Source organism: Syngnathus scovelli, chromosome 17 (genome assembly GCF_024217435.2).
Source record: "Syngnathus scovelli strain Florida chromosome 17, RoL_Ssco_1.2, whole genome shotgun sequence".
Taxonomy (NCBI): Eukaryota; Metazoa; Chordata; class Actinopteri; order Syngnathiformes; family Syngnathidae; genus Syngnathus; species Syngnathus scovelli.
The window spans coordinates 8,867,135-8,885,357 of NC_090863.1; the positions used below are offsets into that span (position 1 = coordinate 8,867,135).

Sequence of the window (18,223 nt, forward strand, 5' to 3'; positions counted from 1 at the left end):
TCTGCTTTCGCCTGAGCGTCACGGCAAATAAATAAATACAAATAAACAAATACAAACACATAAGTGAATAAATAAATAGTACTCACCCAAAGTCAGGTGGGATTGGCTCAACATGAACTGTGACCCTAGAATATGGATGGATGAATAATTATGTTTTGTCATGTGTTTTCCAACTCCAAGTGAGCTTGCTGGCCTATTTTTGTTGTTCCTTTGACGCTTTGGTCGTTCTGGAGATCACTCTCGCTTTCTCTGTCCCTCATGATGGATGGCAACATGACCAAGGCCTTTGGCAGTCAAGAGCCCAAGAAGCTGGAAAGCAAAAGGAGAGGGAGACATCTAGGGAATTAAAAAAAAATAAAACGAAATAACGAATACAGTTAAATAATCAAGAATGCATACACGAACTAAAACAAAAAAAAATATCAAATCAAATTAAAACTAAAGAAACGATTGTTCATTACCGATGACAGCTCACACAGCTTTGTATTGATAAAATTTGTCCACGAGAGGGAGACATTTTTGAAACTGTCTCCTAGAGTCAGGCAGAGTACTATGTATATTAGGTACCCACCACAATCTAATGAGATTCAATGTATCAACAAATTAGGGCAATTTGCATTATACATAATTGTAACTCATCACAGAACTTCCTCAAAAACACATCTTCTTTACTAGGTTTGTGTACCAAAGAGGGAAAGTGACCAGAAGTAATAAGAAATATTTGGAAAATCTACATATAAAAAAACAAGCCAAGAATGTTAACCACAATAATTAGCATCAGGAGATAATGTGGCTTAATGATTGAAAAAAAATTCACTCTTTCCAGGATTAAAATGAATATTCTTATTGTTAAGTTCTCGATCATGATAAAGTAAAGCAAGTCTTAAGTGGTGAGCACGTGCGCTCACACACTTACATGTACACACGCGCACACACACAAACACAAAGCATCTGTGATTGCTGACATTTGATAGAAAGACAACCAAAACTAACAAAAGCAAAAATTACATTACACAAGAGTTGATATTGCGCAAAGCCCAAAGGCCCCAAAGGCTTCCAGAAAGAATGATACTTAACATTTCCCCTCAGGCGCGACCACAACAAGCTGCCGCTTGTGTTTAGCGCTCATCTGGAGAGATTGCTTTGTGCTTGGAACCAGAACGCTTTATCTTTTCTTTTGCCATCCATCAGCATCTTGACAGCGAATGCACCCTTACATAAACACAAATATTAAAGCAGCTGTCAAATCCCAAAGCGGAGGGCCATATTTATACTTCCTAAATGTTTATATTTCCTAAATACCGTAGTATTTCACTCACTCACTCACTCACTCACTCACTCACTCACTCACTCACTCACTCACTCACTCACTCACTCACTCACTCACTCACTCACTCACTCACTCACTCACTCACTCACTCACTCACTCACTCACTCACTCACTCACTCACGGCTAACATGCTACTGAGCTAAAAATAAAATGTGACCTTTTGCAATGCAGAATTCACACTGAACTGCATATCTATCTTCAAATAAACAAAACCAAATTAACTGGATTGTAATTTTTGATTGAAAAAAAAACCGCAAAACAGTTTACAAGTATATTTTTTCAGCTTGTAGGGAGAGCCTGGAAGCAAAATAATGTTACTGCTTCTTTGACAAAGAAGAATAGAACTATTAGAATAATTATTTATTTTATTATCTATGTGATTTTTGTTTTTCTTTTTGCACACAATACATCAAAGTAGATTTTCACTCATGGGCTTCTAGTTTCCCCGCAGGATAGATGCGTTCTTTGCGGACCCGTGTTCTGCCAAAGTCATGGCACCGAAACAACAATGTTGTCGGGAATGAATGATGAAGGTTTGGCTCATGTCCAAGCCCTGTCGGGGAGGTACCATCAAATCCCGGCATTAATCTATCGGTAATACTTTGGTAATGCATTCCTAGGAGTGGCGATAATAATCGTTTCTAAGTTTTGTTCTGTTTTGCTGAGTTTGCAGGTACACTTGTCAATCTTGAGCTGAAAAGTCCAAGAGAATAGAGGTAGAGCTGTGGTAGCAAAATTTGTAGCAATTCCTTTGCAATATTACACCAAAAAATACTAACTTAATAAAGACAAAAGAACGACCAACATTATTTCAGCTTATCGAGTTACTTAGTTGAGTATAATGTCAATGTTCAATCATCTTCAATAAATGTTCAATCAATCAATCAATGCATGAATTTATGATGCATAGATTGTTCAATGCAACATTGTATTTAATGATCATTACCATTTCAGCCTCCCAAAACAATGTTTTCATCAATGAATAATAATAATAATAATTTAGAAGTGCCTTTCAGGTCACTGAAGGTCACTTTACAAAGACTTAAAATAAGTTAAAAACAAATTAAAACAATAGCATTCAGTAAAAAATGTGAAAAACATGACAATATTTTCATCCACAAGTAGATGATTTGAGGTTAGCAAGAGGATGGCATCATTCATCCTGACAGAGCGGAACATCACTCGTGACGACGACAGCTCGGCATACGCTTGGCTGGCCTTAAGTGCTTCGCTTTACTCCCGGTTGGAGCGTAAACAGGCAGCGGCGCGATCAGATTTCCACGTGGACCCTCAAGGCCCATTAAGAAGCAGCAACACTAATATCATGCTACATATACACACACATATATAGAATATGTGTGTGTAAATCTTTAACAGATAAAAAAAAAAAAAACGGGGAGAAAAAAAACATCCCATTCTGGTATGGGTGATGATGGGAAGAATTGTCTTTTTTTTTTTTTATGAGCGCTGGAAATGAGCCATAATTCCGAGCGGCTGCGTTTGTCCTGAGGGGCTGTCATCAATCAGACCCTTGTTGACACAGCATAATTTGCTTCCCATTAATCACTAAAATTAATGAGTCATTTTATTTAATATATTTTAATCATACATAAACTATACAACTAAGCCACACACAAATTCTGTTTTTCAGCCCCTTGAAAAAAAATTGTTTCTGCCAATCAATTTAACGCAACACCGTATGATGGATAATTTCACACTGGATTCAACTTTAATACGTTTTCTCATTTTAAGATGCGGGAAACTTCAATCACATGGGCAAAAAAAAAAAATCAACATGCCCAACACGTCGTTTGTCGCTTGACTTGTACTGAGACGTTCACGCTTTTTCATTCAGTTAAATCAATAATGTCATGTCAACATTTCACCGCACTACAAAAATCTTACAAACATACAGTGGGGGAAATAAGTATTTGACCCCTTGCTGATTTTGCAGGTTTGCCCACTTACAAAGAATGCAACGATCTACTATTTTAATCATATGTACATTCTAACAGTGAGAGACAGAATCCCCCCCAAAATTCCAGAAATTCACATCATATGAATTTATAAAAATTGATAACCGTCTGATGAGGAAAAACAAGTATTTGAACCCCTGGACAAACCCCACTGTATCTCTGAAAGGGGAATGAGAGGGAAGTGGGGGGGGGTTCACATCTTCTGGGAACCAGAAATTAGTCAGGGTACAAAGGTGAGTCGCGGAAATACGACACCCCCTTTTATTGCCTTATAAGAAGGCCTCGCCCGAGCAGGTAACACACAAGCTTCACACACAGGTGAGCAGCGCAACACAGACACACACATGCACACACATGTAACAGCATTTCGTTGTTTATCTTTTATCGCATTTAATTATTTATGATTGTGACAACTTGCGCATACGCAACTTTTGTAGATGTAAAAAAGGATTGCATGCAAAATTATTTTTTAACTAATGACTGTAAACCTTTATTATGATTATTATTTTATGACTTTTAGGACACTTATACAAACATTAAAATAGTCAATGGTTAATTTATTGTTGTATGTCACATAGGTTATAATAAATTGGAAAATGACTTATTAGTTCAAATGTTTGCTGATTTGTGTGACTGTGAAAAAACAACATTATATTAGTAGTTAATTGATCTGTATGAGTTTTACTAATGTTAAAAATGTGTTTGAGTGTGTGGTGAATCTCTTTACACTTGCACAACATGAGTTTGAGTGTCATTTATTCTAGCGCTATTAGAAAAGCAAGCTTGCTGGCTTTTAATCTCAAGTATTCCTCATGTCCAAAGGTTTGCAGGTGACCAAATAAATGTGTTGCCAATCTTTTTCTTTTATTATCCCTATTATTGCAGCATTACAGCCCACTTAAACTTGATCGAGAGCATCATGCGTTTCAACACGCCACTCCTCCTCTTGGTCTTATCATGCCTGAGTTTGGCAATGGCCCAAGGTAAGAGAAAAAAAATCAAACTTTCATCTCTTATTTGCTATTTTATTATGGTGATACCGCAGGAGCTAAAGTGAAAGGTTGCTGTTTATTACCCGTGCGATAATGTGGACATGTCCTCATTAAGCCTTTATTGCTTCCTGCTGGAATTCAATCGTGGATTGGGAATACGATCCTATTCGTAATTATTTAGATCCAAATAGACTATTTTAGGGGTATCTTGAGCAAGGGAAAACTGTTGTTTGACATATATTGATGTTTTTTTGTTAGATTGGGATGCTCAATAAACATATGAAATGAAACGAAAACAGAGTATTATGACTAAGGTCAATAAAACGGTGTGCATTTGATTTGTTCGCACCGACAGCTCAAATGTCCAAAAATGTGTTTCAGTTTGACTGGCATTTAAAAAGTACTTACATGTTTAATTCTTGATTTTAACATTTTGAATAGGCCTCTAATAATGAGAAGAAAACAAAATGTGCTCTCTGCTTCAGTGTCCTACGATGACTGCTGCCTGATGTACGTCAAAGAGCTCGGCAAAAAGACTCAGGAGCGTGCGGTCAAGTACCGACTTCAGGAGACGGACGGAGGCTGCAACATCCGCGCTGTCGTGTGAGCACAACGTGGCAATTGCAAACGATTTTTGTAGCGCTTATGGGTTCGTTGGTGAGCCCCGCGCGGTGTAGCTCATCCACTGAATTCTGTCACCCTTGCAGCTTCACCATGCGGAAAGGCCGCGTGTACTGCAGCGACCCGCAAGAGATGTGGGTGCAAGAGCTGATGGCCAGCATTGACAAGAAAGCCGTGCAACAGATCAAAAGGACTGGCCAAAAGGTCTTTTATTTTTATCATTATTATTTTTTTTTTTTATATCATGCAATTGCTGAGCCTTGTTTGTTCTCCACAGTACATCAAGGGTCGTTTGTTCGGCTGAGTGAGACCTCGGCCTCTTGGAGAGAAGGACACCCGCATTTTTAATATGACTGGACTTTTTTATCTTTTTTTATTATGACGCTCTGTGATTATTGGCAAATGAAACACTTTATGTAAAACCATAAAATGTGAATGTGAAAATGAGCTTAACCATTTTGATAATAAACCTGCCAAGCAACTCAAACTCGTGTACATGATTTATGATCATGATTATGACTTAGGAGGTCAAGTTCGAAAGTAAATTTGAAATGGGAGTGGCATTAAACTCATGACTTGTTCCCTGTTGGCCAAACTGCTGATGAAAGCTGAATAGAGTTTGAACTGAGTTGCGTCACCATGCAGCATGTGTTGCTCAAGACTGCAACCTGTAAGTTGAAAAACTTTACTTTAACTCCAGGCAGCCTTGCATTATTGTAACTGTTTAAATTACAAATTTTCATCAAATGGGACTGCCAGGGAGCAAAAAAAAAACAAAAACAATCAGTTATTTGCAAGGGTTACTGTGTGTTTGATTGCAATCTCACACACACAGCCACTTAGACTGAAAGATTGAAAAGCATGCAAAGTGCTTACATGACAATACAAACCGCAGAGGTGCGTTTGTCCAGCCGCTTGAGTCTGTTGCGCGTCTCCGTCATGCACACGTAGCCGTAGCCCGCCGCTTCCGCCGACGTTCTTCTCTGGACGCGGTGCACTAAGATGCGATAGGCGCCGGTGATGGGACTCCTCAGACCGGACCCGTTGTCCAGAAGGTGGCGCTCCGTGATGCCCAGCGCCTCCAACGCTGCTTTGACGCTCAGGTCGTCAGAGCTGAGCGTGTCCGTCGGCCCCACCAGGTGCGCGGGCGTGGGCCGGCAAGCCAGGTACGCTTGCGGGTAGTCGACGCCCTTCATCCACTCGCAGGACATTATCTTGGCCGCGCTGAGGCGGTCGGCGGGAACGGGTCTCAGCAGGCCCTGAATGACCTCCCTGCAGGGGGCCGGCACATAGGAGGGGATGCTGTAGGAGCCCTGCAGGATGCAGCACCTCAGCCTGCCCGTGTTGACGGCTGTGAAGGGCATGGTGGCGGTGGTCATGAAGTAGAGCAGCACGCCCAGCGCCCACATGTCCACGTGGCGGCCCGTGTAGCCCGAGCGCCCGAAGAGTTCGGGCGCCGCGTACGGAGGGGAGCCGCAGAACGTGTGCAGCACGTCGTCGGGGCGGCAGGACGTGCTGAAGCCGAAGTCACCCAATTTGACGCAGTACGTGCTGGTGAAGAACACGTTCTCGGCCTTCACGTCGCGGTGCACCATGTTGTTGTCGTGCTGCCATGAGAGCAAGTGTTTGATAGTGAAGCCACATAAAGCAAAATTAGAAGAGGAAACATGTAAAATTGTCATAAGAAAACAAAATACAAAAATGTAAATGACAATTTTAATGCAGTAATTAATACAAACAGTACAACAAATAACAATGTAATTTTAAAACAATAAATTGGTATTTGTGTGTGCGTGTGTGTTGACACTCACCATGTGCTTGATCGCAGCCAGCAGCTGGGCGAACACCAGCTTGCTCTCAAGGTCAGAGAGGCGCCCCCTGGTGGAGATATGGGAGAACAACTCCCCTCCGCTGGCGAACTCCATGACCAGATACAACCTCTTATAAGTCTCCACCACCTCGTAGAGGCGCACGACGTTGGGGTGTGCCAGCTTCTCCATGCACGAGATCTCCGAGGCAAAGAGTGTCTGCGAAAGCTTGTCCAGGCGTGACTTATCCAGGACTTTCACCGCCACTCTCTCTGCAAAAGAAAATGCTGTCAATTTACCTTCGATGAATGGATACTGAGGCACGTGCTGCTTCACCAAGCCAAAAGACACCATCAGTGCCTAAGTGCAGTATGAAAAGGGCTTTATATGCGTCAAGTAAGGCCACCTAATGAATAAAACTACTGAAGCCTGACTCACCTTTGGTCAGGTCGTGTATACCCAGACGGACCTGAGAGAAGTTCCCCGATCCAATCTCTCCCCTGAGATCGTAGAAGCCCACCCGCCGTCCAAATGTGAGATCGTCCATCACCCTCTCCGAGTGGCTCAGGTTGTAGGACGCCATGGCGAACAGCGTGTGGCACGCCACCTCCTGCTCGGGTTTGATCTCCTTCACATCTGGCTTTTGGTTCTTCTCTGCGACATTCCGGGACGCCCGTTTCAACACCTTATTTGGGTGTTGTCCAGAGGGCCCCCCTGAGAAGAAGGGCATAGAGTTAGCCGTACAAAATACCATTTCATCACTTTTCATTCACTTACATGTTTTTATCTTCTTTTTGTTGCGCTCCGTGGTGTTCTTTTTGTTCAAATACATGATTACAATGCCGTCGAGGAGTTAGTAGGCATCAATTCCAACTTAAGTCAGCATCCTCAGGTGATGTTTCCTGTAACTCGTCAAGATCTTCAGGTACTGCTGGCTGTTTGCACGCCTGTCCACTGCTGTGGGAGGATCATGTGGTGGCCCCGTAATGTCCCAAGGGCTGTAATCCGGGCTCCTCCCCCGCAGACAGGCTTTGCAGAGGCTTCCAAACGTGAATGTGGGAGCCTGTAAAACACGCAGGTGGGATTATCATTTATCCTTCTCGTCATCGTTGCGTGGCCCCTGCTATCAAGTTCAATTTGTGAATATTCAAATTCTGCTGGCATTTTAACATGTTTTAACACTTTATTGGGAACTATATTAGTTTAATTCAATTCAATTATTTTTTTAGCAATTCCCATCAAAACATCTAATTATTTTCTTGGGTGTTTTAAAAAATTTTTTTTAATATTTTTGTGTATTTTTGCCAAGTTAACAAGGCTGTTTTTCTATGAGTGAATTAAAAAAAAAAAAGAGCACTGCAATATAACTTCTGTGCTAATGATGCACTTTTATCTTTGAGAGTATTCAAGAACGCTGTCCCATGCGGTCCAAATGGTAAGTAACCCTTTGACCCAGTGACCCAGACACCCAACAAGATACCAGCACAGACACACGACCTGACTCCAGAGAGTCTGTTACATGTCACCGCACCGTGAAGATCTTATAACCAATAAGCTTCATACTTTGAGCACATGTTGCCGCTGGATAATCCAATCATCGGATGCCCGCTGAGCGTGTCAGCACGTGATGAGGACACCACTGCAAGTATGTGCACATTTGAACGTCATCATTCACAATCACAATAACTCATTTCATTCAATATTAAACTGATTTCCTTATTATTATGAAGACTTACTCTGGCCTTTGACCCTAAAAAATAAACACGTTTTCAAGTCGAAAATAAGGAATGCACTGACGTGAAGCACATCATCTTGCTCCTCTGCAAAAGGGGGCCAGCTCCTGGACCATTTGTCACCGTGCTGAATAAACACAAAGGTGCTGGGGGGCGGTCCGGGAAGGTGAGCCCCGGGGCGCCCCCACGCTGATCCTGGCCTGGTTTTTGTTTTAAGTCAGAGGTGCTAAATACCTCCCCCGCTGAGATAAAAGATGATTAATGCCTTGGATTGACACGTTTAATGGCCACTGGGCTACTTAAGGCACTTCATTAGGCCGAGCTGGAGCCCCGCTCGACACACGGAGGAGACAGGCCGGAAAAGCGGACGCTGGCCTTGTTTTGGGCCACCTTTGAAGTGGCTTGCAGGAGGACTGAGCATCCCCTACAAAAGCATGGAAATTTGATTAGCTCTCACTTGTTCCTTTTGACTCCGCACCAGTGACATTTAAGGCCGAAGCTCATATAAAGAACAGAGGCGTTGTCGGGGCAAGAGGGACACTCTGGGTCTGGTGAGCCGAGGAGCACTTTGAGGGAACTGAAAGCCATGGCCGTGTTGCAACTGTGCCTCGTGCTGCTGTGCGCACTTCACGTGACCTGTAAGTACAGCTGTTTGCTTTGTTGAGTACTTGTGTATTTGTTTGCACGTTTTGTCGGGATTCGCACCGTGTGCCAGAATTTGGGCATTTGATCACTATATGAATAGCATGAAAATATGTAATGTTTTTTAAAATAAAGATAAAATTAAGATTTTGCTGTAATATTTGCAGTACAATTCAAATATAGCAATACATTTTTAATGCAAGATGTTTTTCGTGGATATCTAATAACATTTTAAATATTTTTGTGTAATGTATAATTATATCTATAATAATCAAAAATGCTTAGTCATTTTTTTGTTGCTATTTTTTTCTATTGAGTTTTTCATTAAACATCACGCACACACATTGTTGAATTGTTAACTTGTGTTATTTTGTAGTGGCGGCGGTGCTCAACAAGCGCACAGACCACCGAAACCTGTTCACGCAAAGAGTGTGTTGCCGGCGGCAGAGTCACTTTGTCTACATCGGTCAAGGTAAAGCCTCTAATATCTTAGCCATACACTCATCTTAAGATTGATTTTTTATTATTTTTTTAATTTTTTTTATTGCAGACATCTCGGGCAGTCCAATCAGCGTGGACGTGGGCATGTGCAGGCCTAACTGCGAATGGGCAGCAGCCAGGCTGCCCCACGAGGCCGGAGCGCAGGACCTTACGCAACACGCATCCATGCTGGAGTTTCTCAGGAGCAAAAAAGTAGGTACAGTACCTCTTATCCACCACATGGGGGCACTATGTCTAGTATTGTGGCCCCAATACACTTGTTTTGGCCAATGTCATTCCTCTGACCTCTAATCTGGCACCAGGTGAGGATGCGTGCACCCGTCGCCCCGGAAGTGGGAAAGCCCCAGAGACCGCCACTGTCCTCATGTGGTACGAACCACGCGTGCGAGCCGACGGGCATGCGAGTGGACCGGGTGCTCTTGTTCGAGGGCCCTCGCGAGGTGGAGGTGATACAGGAGTGCCACTGTGAGATCCAACCGGGTCAGTGCATGCGGGTGCCCTCGCTGAGGACCTTCTACTCAGAGACACCCTACGAGAGCGTAGTGGACGTAGGAGGGTGTTCTAAGTCCAAGGGCGCCCCAGGTAATTCATTCCACTTCCTTATATAATCATTGAAATAAGATAATAGTCACGTATATTTGCAAATGAACTGAATTAATTGAAAAACGTCCAATTCACGAACACCAACGCTAATAGCCACACGCAGTTCTAAAATTAAAAAATTATTTCTCGGCACAAAGCCAACATTTATACTTTGCCATGTGTGGCTTACTACAAGTGGGAGGGGGGGTCAGGGGGTAAACTACACTCAGCTGTCAAACTTTGGGGGCGTGTTTGCACTGGTGTGTCATTAGCGCAATATCCTTTGTGACGAGGATGTTAAGACGGAGAAAACGGCCCGTGCAAATGAAGCGCAATTGAAGGTGTTCTCAACGGCCACAGTTCATTCTTTGTGAATTCCATCCTGGGTTTTTCTTGTCTGTGGTGATTGTTAGTTATCCAGGCCATAATCTGCAAGAGTTAAATCAAGGCTTGAAAAAGTTATGTTCCAAAAAATTTTACAAATGCAATTATTATTAGGCGAACGATTTATTTTTTATTTTTTTTTATGCGTGTGTGATTTCCGGTGCTTTTTAGTTGTTTTGTTTGTAATGTAATTTAAAATGTTAATGTTTGTGTAATTTAAGCATGCTTTTGTGTAATCTTACTGTCCTTTTTAAGAATATCATTTAATTTTTGTGTGTAATTTTTCAAGGGCATTCAAGGTGGCTGCACCTTTACATTTCATCAGGTTATGGAAAAAAAATAGTAAATAAATTCAGCCTGAACCATTATTATGCATGGCTCTGCTGAGTTCAAGCTCTCTACCCTATTTTGGGCCCATTCTAATTGTTTAGGCTAAAGAAAAATCCTTTGATATTTGCTAAACCTAACATTGATCCTCCAAGCGCCACATATGAGTTTTTTTTTTAATAATGTTTTATTTGGTCAAATTTCCTGCCCCTGTTCCAAACCCAGTTTTTGTGAATTCAAATATTTAACCCCGGAAAAATAATCTGCAATAAACTTCAACACCAAAAACTAATGAAATAAAAATAAAATTAAATATGTGCATTGATATTTATCGATCATATGCAATATGTGTTTTTAAAAGGAGGATAAAGGGATTTAAAATCCTTGGAAATACTTTGAAATTCTACACTTTTTTTGCCGGTGGCAAGACTAGACTAGACTAATTTCCATTTCTAGACATAAATAAATGATTGCGTCATGTCAATAATTTTTTTCCACAGAGGGATTCTCCTGCGTACCCATCAAATTCGACTCGGCCCTGGTGGAGACCCCCAACAAAGTGGAAGTGATCCAGACGGTGGCGGCCTGCGAGCTGAAGGAGAGCTGCTACCGAGTCCCTTATGTGGAATATTACTACGAAATTGTGCACCATGGCGACGGCGTCAAGGAGGAAAGACTCAGGGTACGCTTACAATAAGATTCAAATGGCAATTTACGAAGCCTTTCCTAGAAAACCTTTCTTTGGCTTTCATGGTTTGGCACATGCAAAGCAGCCTCATCTGTAATTCAGTTTTCACAAGTTGAGAGGAAATGGCAAACGCCGCTGCTGCTGTGCGAGTGCTCGACGCTAATGAATTAGTTTCATTCATGGCGACAGACAGCACTTCATCAGCCTCCTGCCTTCCTCTTGCTTATTTGTGCCACAAGTACCAGAAAAGATTGATTTCATGTGGCTTTACTGTAGTTTTACTGAACGGAACTAAGCTAATAGGAGAGTGATGGACGAGTTCAAGGTTTACTGCCTACAAATGCTCATCATCAGTAAACAAAATTAATAAATGCAATATGTTAATTCCTTGAAAATGATAATTATTTAATGTGCCTAATTTGTTAATGATAATTAAGGCCTTTAAAGCACTTCATAATACTTTTTAATTCAAAACATGAACCCCAGAAGAAATGTCTGCTCAAAAAATAATCTAGATTTTTTTTTTATAACCCAACAATAGTTTTGAAATAAAATTAATAAATGATTCATTCCTGTTCTAGTCAATGCCACTGCATGTGAAAGCTTACAATCAATATTTTTTAAAAGATATCATGGATATAAAGCTTCATTAGATTATCTCCTTTTGTGTGTGCGTGTGTTGGAGGTGTCTATTGGGAGGGTGTTCTGGGCTCAGCAGTGAAGGTGCGAGCATGGAGGGCAAACACAAATGGGCCCCCGCAGGTGTCAAATCAAAGCGGAACGACGTCAATATTTGTGAGCTGACGGCCCGTCTCTGTCTTTTGCTAATGTTCCACAGGAAGTGGACGTGGGCAGATGTTTAGGAGGCTGCACCGCAGGAAACCGATGCCTTCTCAGGTACGTACGAGCGCAGCTGCAACAGCCCTCCAACACGACAATGGCCATCACTTCACAATTGCTTGCGAGCTCTGACACCTTCTCAAGCAGACTCTTTTAAGTTTCCTCCACAAACACCAAATGTTCTTTTAAACACCCCCTAACTCTTTTCTGGGACAAAATCAGGGAGAAAGAAGGTAGAAAGTTTAAAAAAAATACAAATGTATGTTATCATTACTTTTCCACTAGCAGTTTATCTAATTTTACACCTTCATCATTATCACATCAACAAAATATCAACATTTTAAGACATGGAAGTAGGCATTAAAAACTTTATCGAAAGAATGAAGGACATATATATTATTTATATAGTATATTGTTTTTATACAACTGTCAATTTTATAGTTCATGTGTTTTCCTATTATAGTTTAACATCAACTGTCTATAAACTATTTGAGAAAGATAGATCCAAGTAAAGATACAGATACAAGTGAAAACAACTCAGCAAATTGTTTTGGAGCAAAAAACTTCCTTACATTGTAGTGCTAACTAACAATGATGCCACAAATATCAATAATTGGTATTATAAAGTTGTTCCAATTGAAATTATGGTTTCACCCCCCCCCCCCCCCCCCGAAAAAAAATCAGGACGTGTTCACTTGTAATCAGTACTTGATGTGTTATGACACGTTAATGACATCGTTTTTCTTTTCTCCAGGAGTCCGTCGGACCCCGAAATCTGCCACTTGTGGGCCGAGAAACAGTCCAACTTGTGTGTGCCTCAAGAATACGAGAGACACAGCTTCTTGAGCCAACACGGCAAGATTAGCACCGTCCTGTCCATTACTTCCTGCCACTGCCCAAACTGAACGCTCACAAAGAAACGGAGCCCTCTGCTGGATGGAAGCGCACATGACATGGTTGCCAAGCCACCCCATCTCGTTTCTCAACCGAACTCCACAAAATAAAGCGAGCCACAGGCCAGATATGAACCCACGACCTCTAAATGTGAGACAGAGGAGCCCACCGTGCCACTCCTTAAAATATTTTTGTATGATATGTAATATATGTAAAAATTGATATTTTAAAAAAAATAAATCTAATACTCAAATAAATGTGCCAGTGTTTATCTATTAAACAGCTATGTCAATCTTTGTAAGTAAAACAGTAAGCATCATTGCAGCGTATTGTCTAAGACTGTGGACCTGCTGCATTTGCATATAAGTAATTAAACATTTCCTATAAAGGTTTGTACATACCATCGCTCCTCTTTAGTAGTAAGTCAATGGGATTGTTCAGAGGCCAGCTACATCTCTGTAAAAAAAAAAAAAAAAATTTTTTTAGCTCACATTTTCATTGAAAGTATAAAAACATAGCTAAAAACTATTATAAATTAATGTATTAATAAACTGTTAGCTATCATCTTTCCATGTTACATTTTTTGTGTGAAAAAGAAATAACACGGTAGTTCCAGTATTTCTAAAATTTAAACATCAAAATATCTAAAGTCTCCAACTCCTGATATTTAAATAATAACGAGACCACAAAAATAAACTCACACAAAATTTAAATGTTATTGGGGTACTATGTATGGTCTGCATATCATCTCAAATTGGCCAAAAAATAATTGTAGTAATGAAAGAATATTGCAGTATAGAGCAGTTATTAGACTGAGTGTAACGGTAACTAAAACGTGTCACCTAGTGGTGATTGGTGATAGTACAATATAAAATACAGTCAATCTATGCATAGTCGTAGTCGAATTATTTGTAAAACAACAAAAAACCCTTTTTCAACATATTTTCACATTCCTAATTATTCAGTTTTTCCCCGAGAGTTTCGTTTCAATCCCCGTTTTGTTTTTAATTGAAAACTTGTCGATCGTTTCTTGAAGACTTATTGGTTTGTAAAACTTCAAATTAAAATACACCCCCCCACCACACACATTTGAATTATTTTATTTTAAGCAAGAGGCCACTCCAGTGTGGTCGCGGGCCGTTGCATGAGACCTAACCTGTCCAACTTTGTCCAAACACACGCGTTTGTTTAAAGGCTTCTTTGATATCACCATGTGTGAAACGGCACGTTTGAGTGATACAACCAACAAGTGCTCTTCTTTTTTTTATGGCTTGTTTGCCCGCTTCGTCGTAGTGTGCAGTGAACAACTTTGATCCCGCCTGCCTCCGAAGTTTAGAATCGATCAACCTGTGCCGAAAATGATTTCCTCTCACAAGCACGTTAACGGCTTTACCCCGCCCCTCCACCTTGTATAGAAATTAAAAGTTGCGCCGAGACCATCTGTGACACAATACAGTCATGCAAATAGAGGAAAAGGACGTGTAACTAACAACACCAGTTAATCGGTTTCCATTATTCCAAATTAATGAATCCATTGCCATACACTTCCTCAAAATGGGGGATAAGTGGATGGGGGCGACACTTCTACGTATATAACCCACAGAGTAAAACTTGAATTTACTGCACTTTCTCCTACCCCCTCCTTTCTTTTCCACTTTTAAGTTGATTTGAGCGTTTATTGCCAGACTCGAGAACAATAATGGCCAGTCGGTGGACTTGACACCTTTGTCAACACCGCCATTAGTCTCCCTTTACATTCACTGATGGGTGATTTACATTTGCAGCCAAATAGCATTTTTTTTTTTTTTTTACTACTGTTTACCATGAGATTAAGTGAGGAGGAAGAGGAGGGGGTGCGCTATGAAGATATAAATAAGTGCCCCCAAGTAATTCACTATTGACCTCATAACTCACTTTTTAGAGTTTGCGAGATGCTCGCACTTGTGCTTCTGGTCGCTTTGCCGTGCACGATGGTCCGGGCGCGGCCGTCGCTCAATTACCTGGAGGAGCCCTACGCTACCGAGCCCACCCAAGCCGGGTCGGAGGAGGTCCGCTCGGACGCCATCAAGCGACTCCTGGAGGTGTTCGGTATGGATGATCCGCCCGTAGCCGTCACACACCGACGCAAGCAGCCGCCGCAATACATGCTGGACCTGTACAACACCGTGGCTGACGTGGACGGCGTGACCAAGGACCCTTATCTGCTCGAAGGCAACACAGTCCGGAGCTTCTTTGACAAACGTGAGTCAAAATATGTAATAATTAACTTCACCTGGCGCTCTGAAAAGCAGAAAAAAAAAACTGCCACGTGTCAGAATAAACCAAATACAATCATTACGTTTTTAGGTATTTTCCTAGATATTTTCTTGTCGAATTTTTGTTAAAATTCTTTTGTTTGATGTATTTTAAGCAAACGATAGGAGTAAAACGATAAAAGTAAAACAAAACACTAATGATAAGCTTACTTAAAATATAAGCTAAATGAAAAATGTAACTAAATTAACAAGAGTTACAAGAGAATAACCACAATTGCATTTCCTTTAAAAGTTAAATATAAGTGAACTGTACTCAAATGTATTGTTTAAAAAAAATGTATTTTTTAAAAAAAAAATTGAGAAGTTTGAATATTTCAGTGATTATCTTTCATACCACTAGAGAGAGCCCTTGTATCACACTAACAATCACTACTGTCAAACTCAGAAAAGGTATGTAAAACATGCTACACATAGGGATATTTTTTAAACATGTCTGGATAAGAATCATGTCCCTAAAATATTTTTTTCTGCATATACCTATTTCATATAATTTCAACTTTTAGAATTATGTTGCATAATAGTTTGACTCTATAGTCAGAAACTGTATCCTATTTATGTTTTGTCTTTTTTAGAAAAAATACTTTATCCATTCAATTCTTATTTGGCCCTTTTACAACAAATACTATTGAACGCAAGAATATCGTGGGATAAAACCATTATACGGCACTCGTTGTTTTTAACTGTGACGTGTAAAATTCTGGCTCTGTCTTTGCAGTTCGCAGCGAACAGGTGGAGTTCCGATTCAACCTGTCCACTGTCGCCAGGACAGAGAAGATCCTCACAGCAGAGCTCCACCTTTTTAAGCTGCGACCTCAGGCTACGTTGGTGTTGAACAGGCATCACTTCTGCCAGGTATATTTTATTCTGCACATCTAGTCTTAGTCATGCCAGATGGGCGAGCTAACAGAGCTAATTTCCAGGTTAGCGTCTACCAACTGCTGGACACCTCCAAAAGCAACAACACGCAAGAGAGGAAGCTGCTATCTTCTCGACTCATCCCAATCCACTCCAACGGTTGGGAGGTGTTTACAATCACTCAAGCTGTGAGTCCCTATGACCGACCCTAACTAACTATGACCGATCTCCTTTAACCTGACTAACCTCGACTGGTGTCTCAACAAAAGGTCCGCTCGTGGACGGTGGACGAGGGCAGCAACCTGGGGCTCCACGTGGTGGTGCGGACTCTGGGGGGAAGCCCGATGGACCTGAAGCTGATTCGCTTTGCATCGGGACGCAACCACCACCAGAGTAAACAGCCCATGCTCGTGCTGTTCACAGACGACGGACGACGGCGGTCCACCACTCCGGAGAGCGCAGGTGAGGCCCTTGCTGATTGGAATTAAAGAAATCTAAGCCCTCTCGTTGATTGAATATCACTCTTAAATAAATATTTTGCTTTTGACAGATCCAGACAATGCCCAAGATACCGCCATTTTACCCCAATTCCCCATGGCCTCCCACGAATCCCCTCGCAGTGCCCGTTCCTTGGACCAGGCGTGGGAGGAGGAGGGCGCGTCCATGCCGTGCCAGCGCCTGCCGCTCTACGTGGACTTTGAGGAGATTGGCTGGTCGGGCTGGATCGTGTCGCCGCGAGGCTACAACGCCTACCACTGCAAGGGCTCGTGTCCCTTCCCGTTGGGCCAGAACATGAAGCCCACCAACCACGCCACCGTGCAGTCCATCATCAACGCCCTGAAGCTGATCAAGAGCATCGAGACGCCGTGCTGCGTGCCCGACAAGCTCTACTCCATCAACCTACTCTACTTTGACGACGACGAGAACGTGGTGCTCAAGCAGTACAACGACATGGTGGCGGGGAGCTGTGGCTGCCACTGACCCACCCCCCATACCGCCATCCTGTGCGGCCCGGCCTTGTATTATATGTAAATAGGTATAAATTATAATATATGACAGTAGTGCTAACCTGTGAAAGATGTAAATGTGCATACTGTATGTGTCCGGTTGTAAATAATTATAATGCTAGATGTCCGAATGGACCTTTGTCGATCACTAATTTGCGCTAATCCAGTAGTAAACTCATGACCACAGTAAATGCGTGTATAATAATAATAATAATAATAATAATAATAATAATAATAATAATGTACTAAGAATGAATTCAAACAAAAAAGAATGTTAAGATTTATTTATTTTTTTAAATCTAACCTAATACACATTTTTTGTACCAAATATTGTATATTTTGTTTAAAAATAAAATTGTGTTCTACGAGGAAAAAAATTGTTTTGCATTTACCAACTTTTTTTTTTAAGGACATTTTTGAGCTCTAATTTTGATATCAATATGATTTCAGAATCTTATATTGGGGCATGGTTAGTGGTGACAGTTCACCTCTGGCCAGCATCTATAACCCCGATTTCACCGACTTCATGGTCCCTCCCTGAAATAGTTAGAGATCGAAGACAACTTTAATTTTTGGGTCAATAACCAAGTTGGCAACTCGGCACTATGTGCAGCTAGGTAGCCATGAAAGGGGCGTCTGAGCGGACCGTAACCCGAGCGCCGGCGGAGGCGTCGGCCCTGGAGTGGCACCAAAGAAGCGTTTGATAGCTTTTGGCACGCTGCTGGACG

At 41.5% G+C, this 18,223-nt stretch overlaps 4 protein-coding genes across 5 annotated transcripts; 3 read left to right on the forward strand and 1 right to left on the reverse strand.

Annotated features, from left to right (window-relative positions):
• Positions 1-64: 64 nt before the first annotated feature.
• Positions 65-15,448, reverse strand: LOC125985186 (serine/threonine-protein kinase NIM1-like). 2 transcript variants are annotated; one of them, XM_049747814.2, is made up of 7 exons: positions 15,233-15,373; positions 13,720-13,774; positions 7,505-7,790; positions 7,166-7,441; positions 6,731-6,999; positions 5,796-6,526; positions 65-309 (listed from the first exon to the last, which is right to left on the reverse strand). In XM_049747814.2, the coding sequence occupies exons 3-7, from the start codon at positions 7,557-7,559 to the stop codon at positions 294-296; spliced, it is 1,347 nt and encodes a 448-aa protein (XP_049603771.1). In that variant the 5' UTR covers positions 7,560-7,790; positions 13,720-13,774; positions 15,233-15,373; the 3' UTR covers positions 65-293. The 2 variants fall into 2 exon arrangements, with proteins under 2 accessions (XP_049603771.1, XP_049603772.1); XM_049747815.2 differs by having other exon boundaries at positions 189-309; positions 15,319-15,448.
• Positions 4,139-5,406, forward strand: ccl25a (chemokine (C-C motif) ligand 25a). Its single transcript, XM_049747955.1, has 4 exons — positions 4,139-4,289; positions 4,784-4,901; positions 5,006-5,123; positions 5,197-5,406. Exons 1-4 carry the CDS (start codon positions 4,226-4,228, stop codon positions 5,221-5,223), a joined length of 327 nt encoding a protein of 108 aa, XP_049603912.1. The 5' UTR covers positions 4,139-4,225; the 3' UTR covers positions 5,224-5,406.
• pnhd (pinhead) lies at positions 8,616-13,565 on the forward strand. The gene is made up of 7 exons (XM_049747897.2): positions 8,616-9,098; positions 9,479-9,574; positions 9,653-9,795; positions 9,906-10,185; positions 11,397-11,578; positions 12,423-12,481; positions 13,179-13,565. Exons 1-7 carry the CDS (start codon positions 9,047-9,049, stop codon positions 13,327-13,329), a joined length of 963 nt encoding a protein of 320 aa, XP_049603854.1. The 5' UTR covers positions 8,616-9,046; the 3' UTR covers positions 13,330-13,565.
• On the forward strand, positions 15,250-17,872 carry admp (anti-dorsalizing morphogenic protein). The gene is made up of 5 exons (XM_049747846.1): positions 15,250-15,559; positions 16,349-16,485; positions 16,554-16,676; positions 16,758-16,950; positions 17,039-17,872. The coding sequence occupies exons 1-5, from the start codon at positions 15,250-15,252 to the stop codon at positions 17,467-17,469; spliced, it is 1,194 nt and encodes a 397-aa protein (XP_049603803.1). The 3' UTR covers positions 17,470-17,872.
• Positions 17,873-18,223: the final 351 nt, after the last annotated feature.

Coding starts and splice junctions, on each gene's coding strand:
- admp (XM_049747846.1), top strand. CDS start 15,250: ATGCTCGCACTTGTGCTTCTGGTCGCTTTGCCGTGCACGATGGTCCGG. Junction 15,560..16,348: donor CCGGAGCTTCTTTGACAAAC/GTGAGTCAAAAT, acceptor CTGTCTTTGCAG/TTCGCAGCGAACAGGTGGAG. Junction 16,677..16,757: donor TGTTTACAATCACTCAAGCT/GTGAGTCCCTAT, acceptor TCTCAACAAAAG/GTCCGCTCGTGGACGGTGGA.
- ccl25a (XM_049747955.1), top strand. CDS start 4,226: ATGCGTTTCAACACGCCACTCCTCCTCTTGGTCTTATCATGCCTGAGT. Junction 4,290..4,783: donor GAGTTTGGCAATGGCCCAAG/GTAAGAGAAAAA, acceptor TCTCTGCTTCAG/TGTCCTACGATGACTGCTGC. Junction 5,124..5,196: donor TCAAAAGGACTGGCCAAAAG/GTCTTTTATTTT, acceptor TGTTCTCCACAG/TACATCAAGGGTCGTTTGTT.
- LOC125985186 (XM_049747814.2), bottom strand. CDS start 7,559: ATGTATTTGAACAAAAAGAACACCACGGAGCGCAACAAAAAGAAGATA. Junction 7,442..7,504: donor CAAAAAGAAGATAAAAACAT/GTAAGTGAATGA, acceptor CCTTCTTCTCAG/GGGGGCCCTCTGGACAACAC. Junction 6,527..6,730: donor TGGCTGCGATCAAGCACATG/GTGAGTGTCAAC, acceptor CTCTCATGGCAG/CACGACAACAACATGGTGCA.
- pnhd (XM_049747897.2), top strand. CDS start 9,047: ATGGCCGTGTTGCAACTGTGCCTCGTGCTGCTGTGCGCACTTCACGTG. Junction 9,796..9,905: donor AGTTTCTCAGGAGCAAAAAA/GTAGGTACAGTA, acceptor ATCTGGCACCAG/GTGAGGATGCGTGCACCCGT. Junction 12,482..13,178: donor GGAAACCGATGCCTTCTCAG/GTACGTACGAGC, acceptor TCTTTTCTCCAG/GAGTCCGTCGGACCCCGAAA.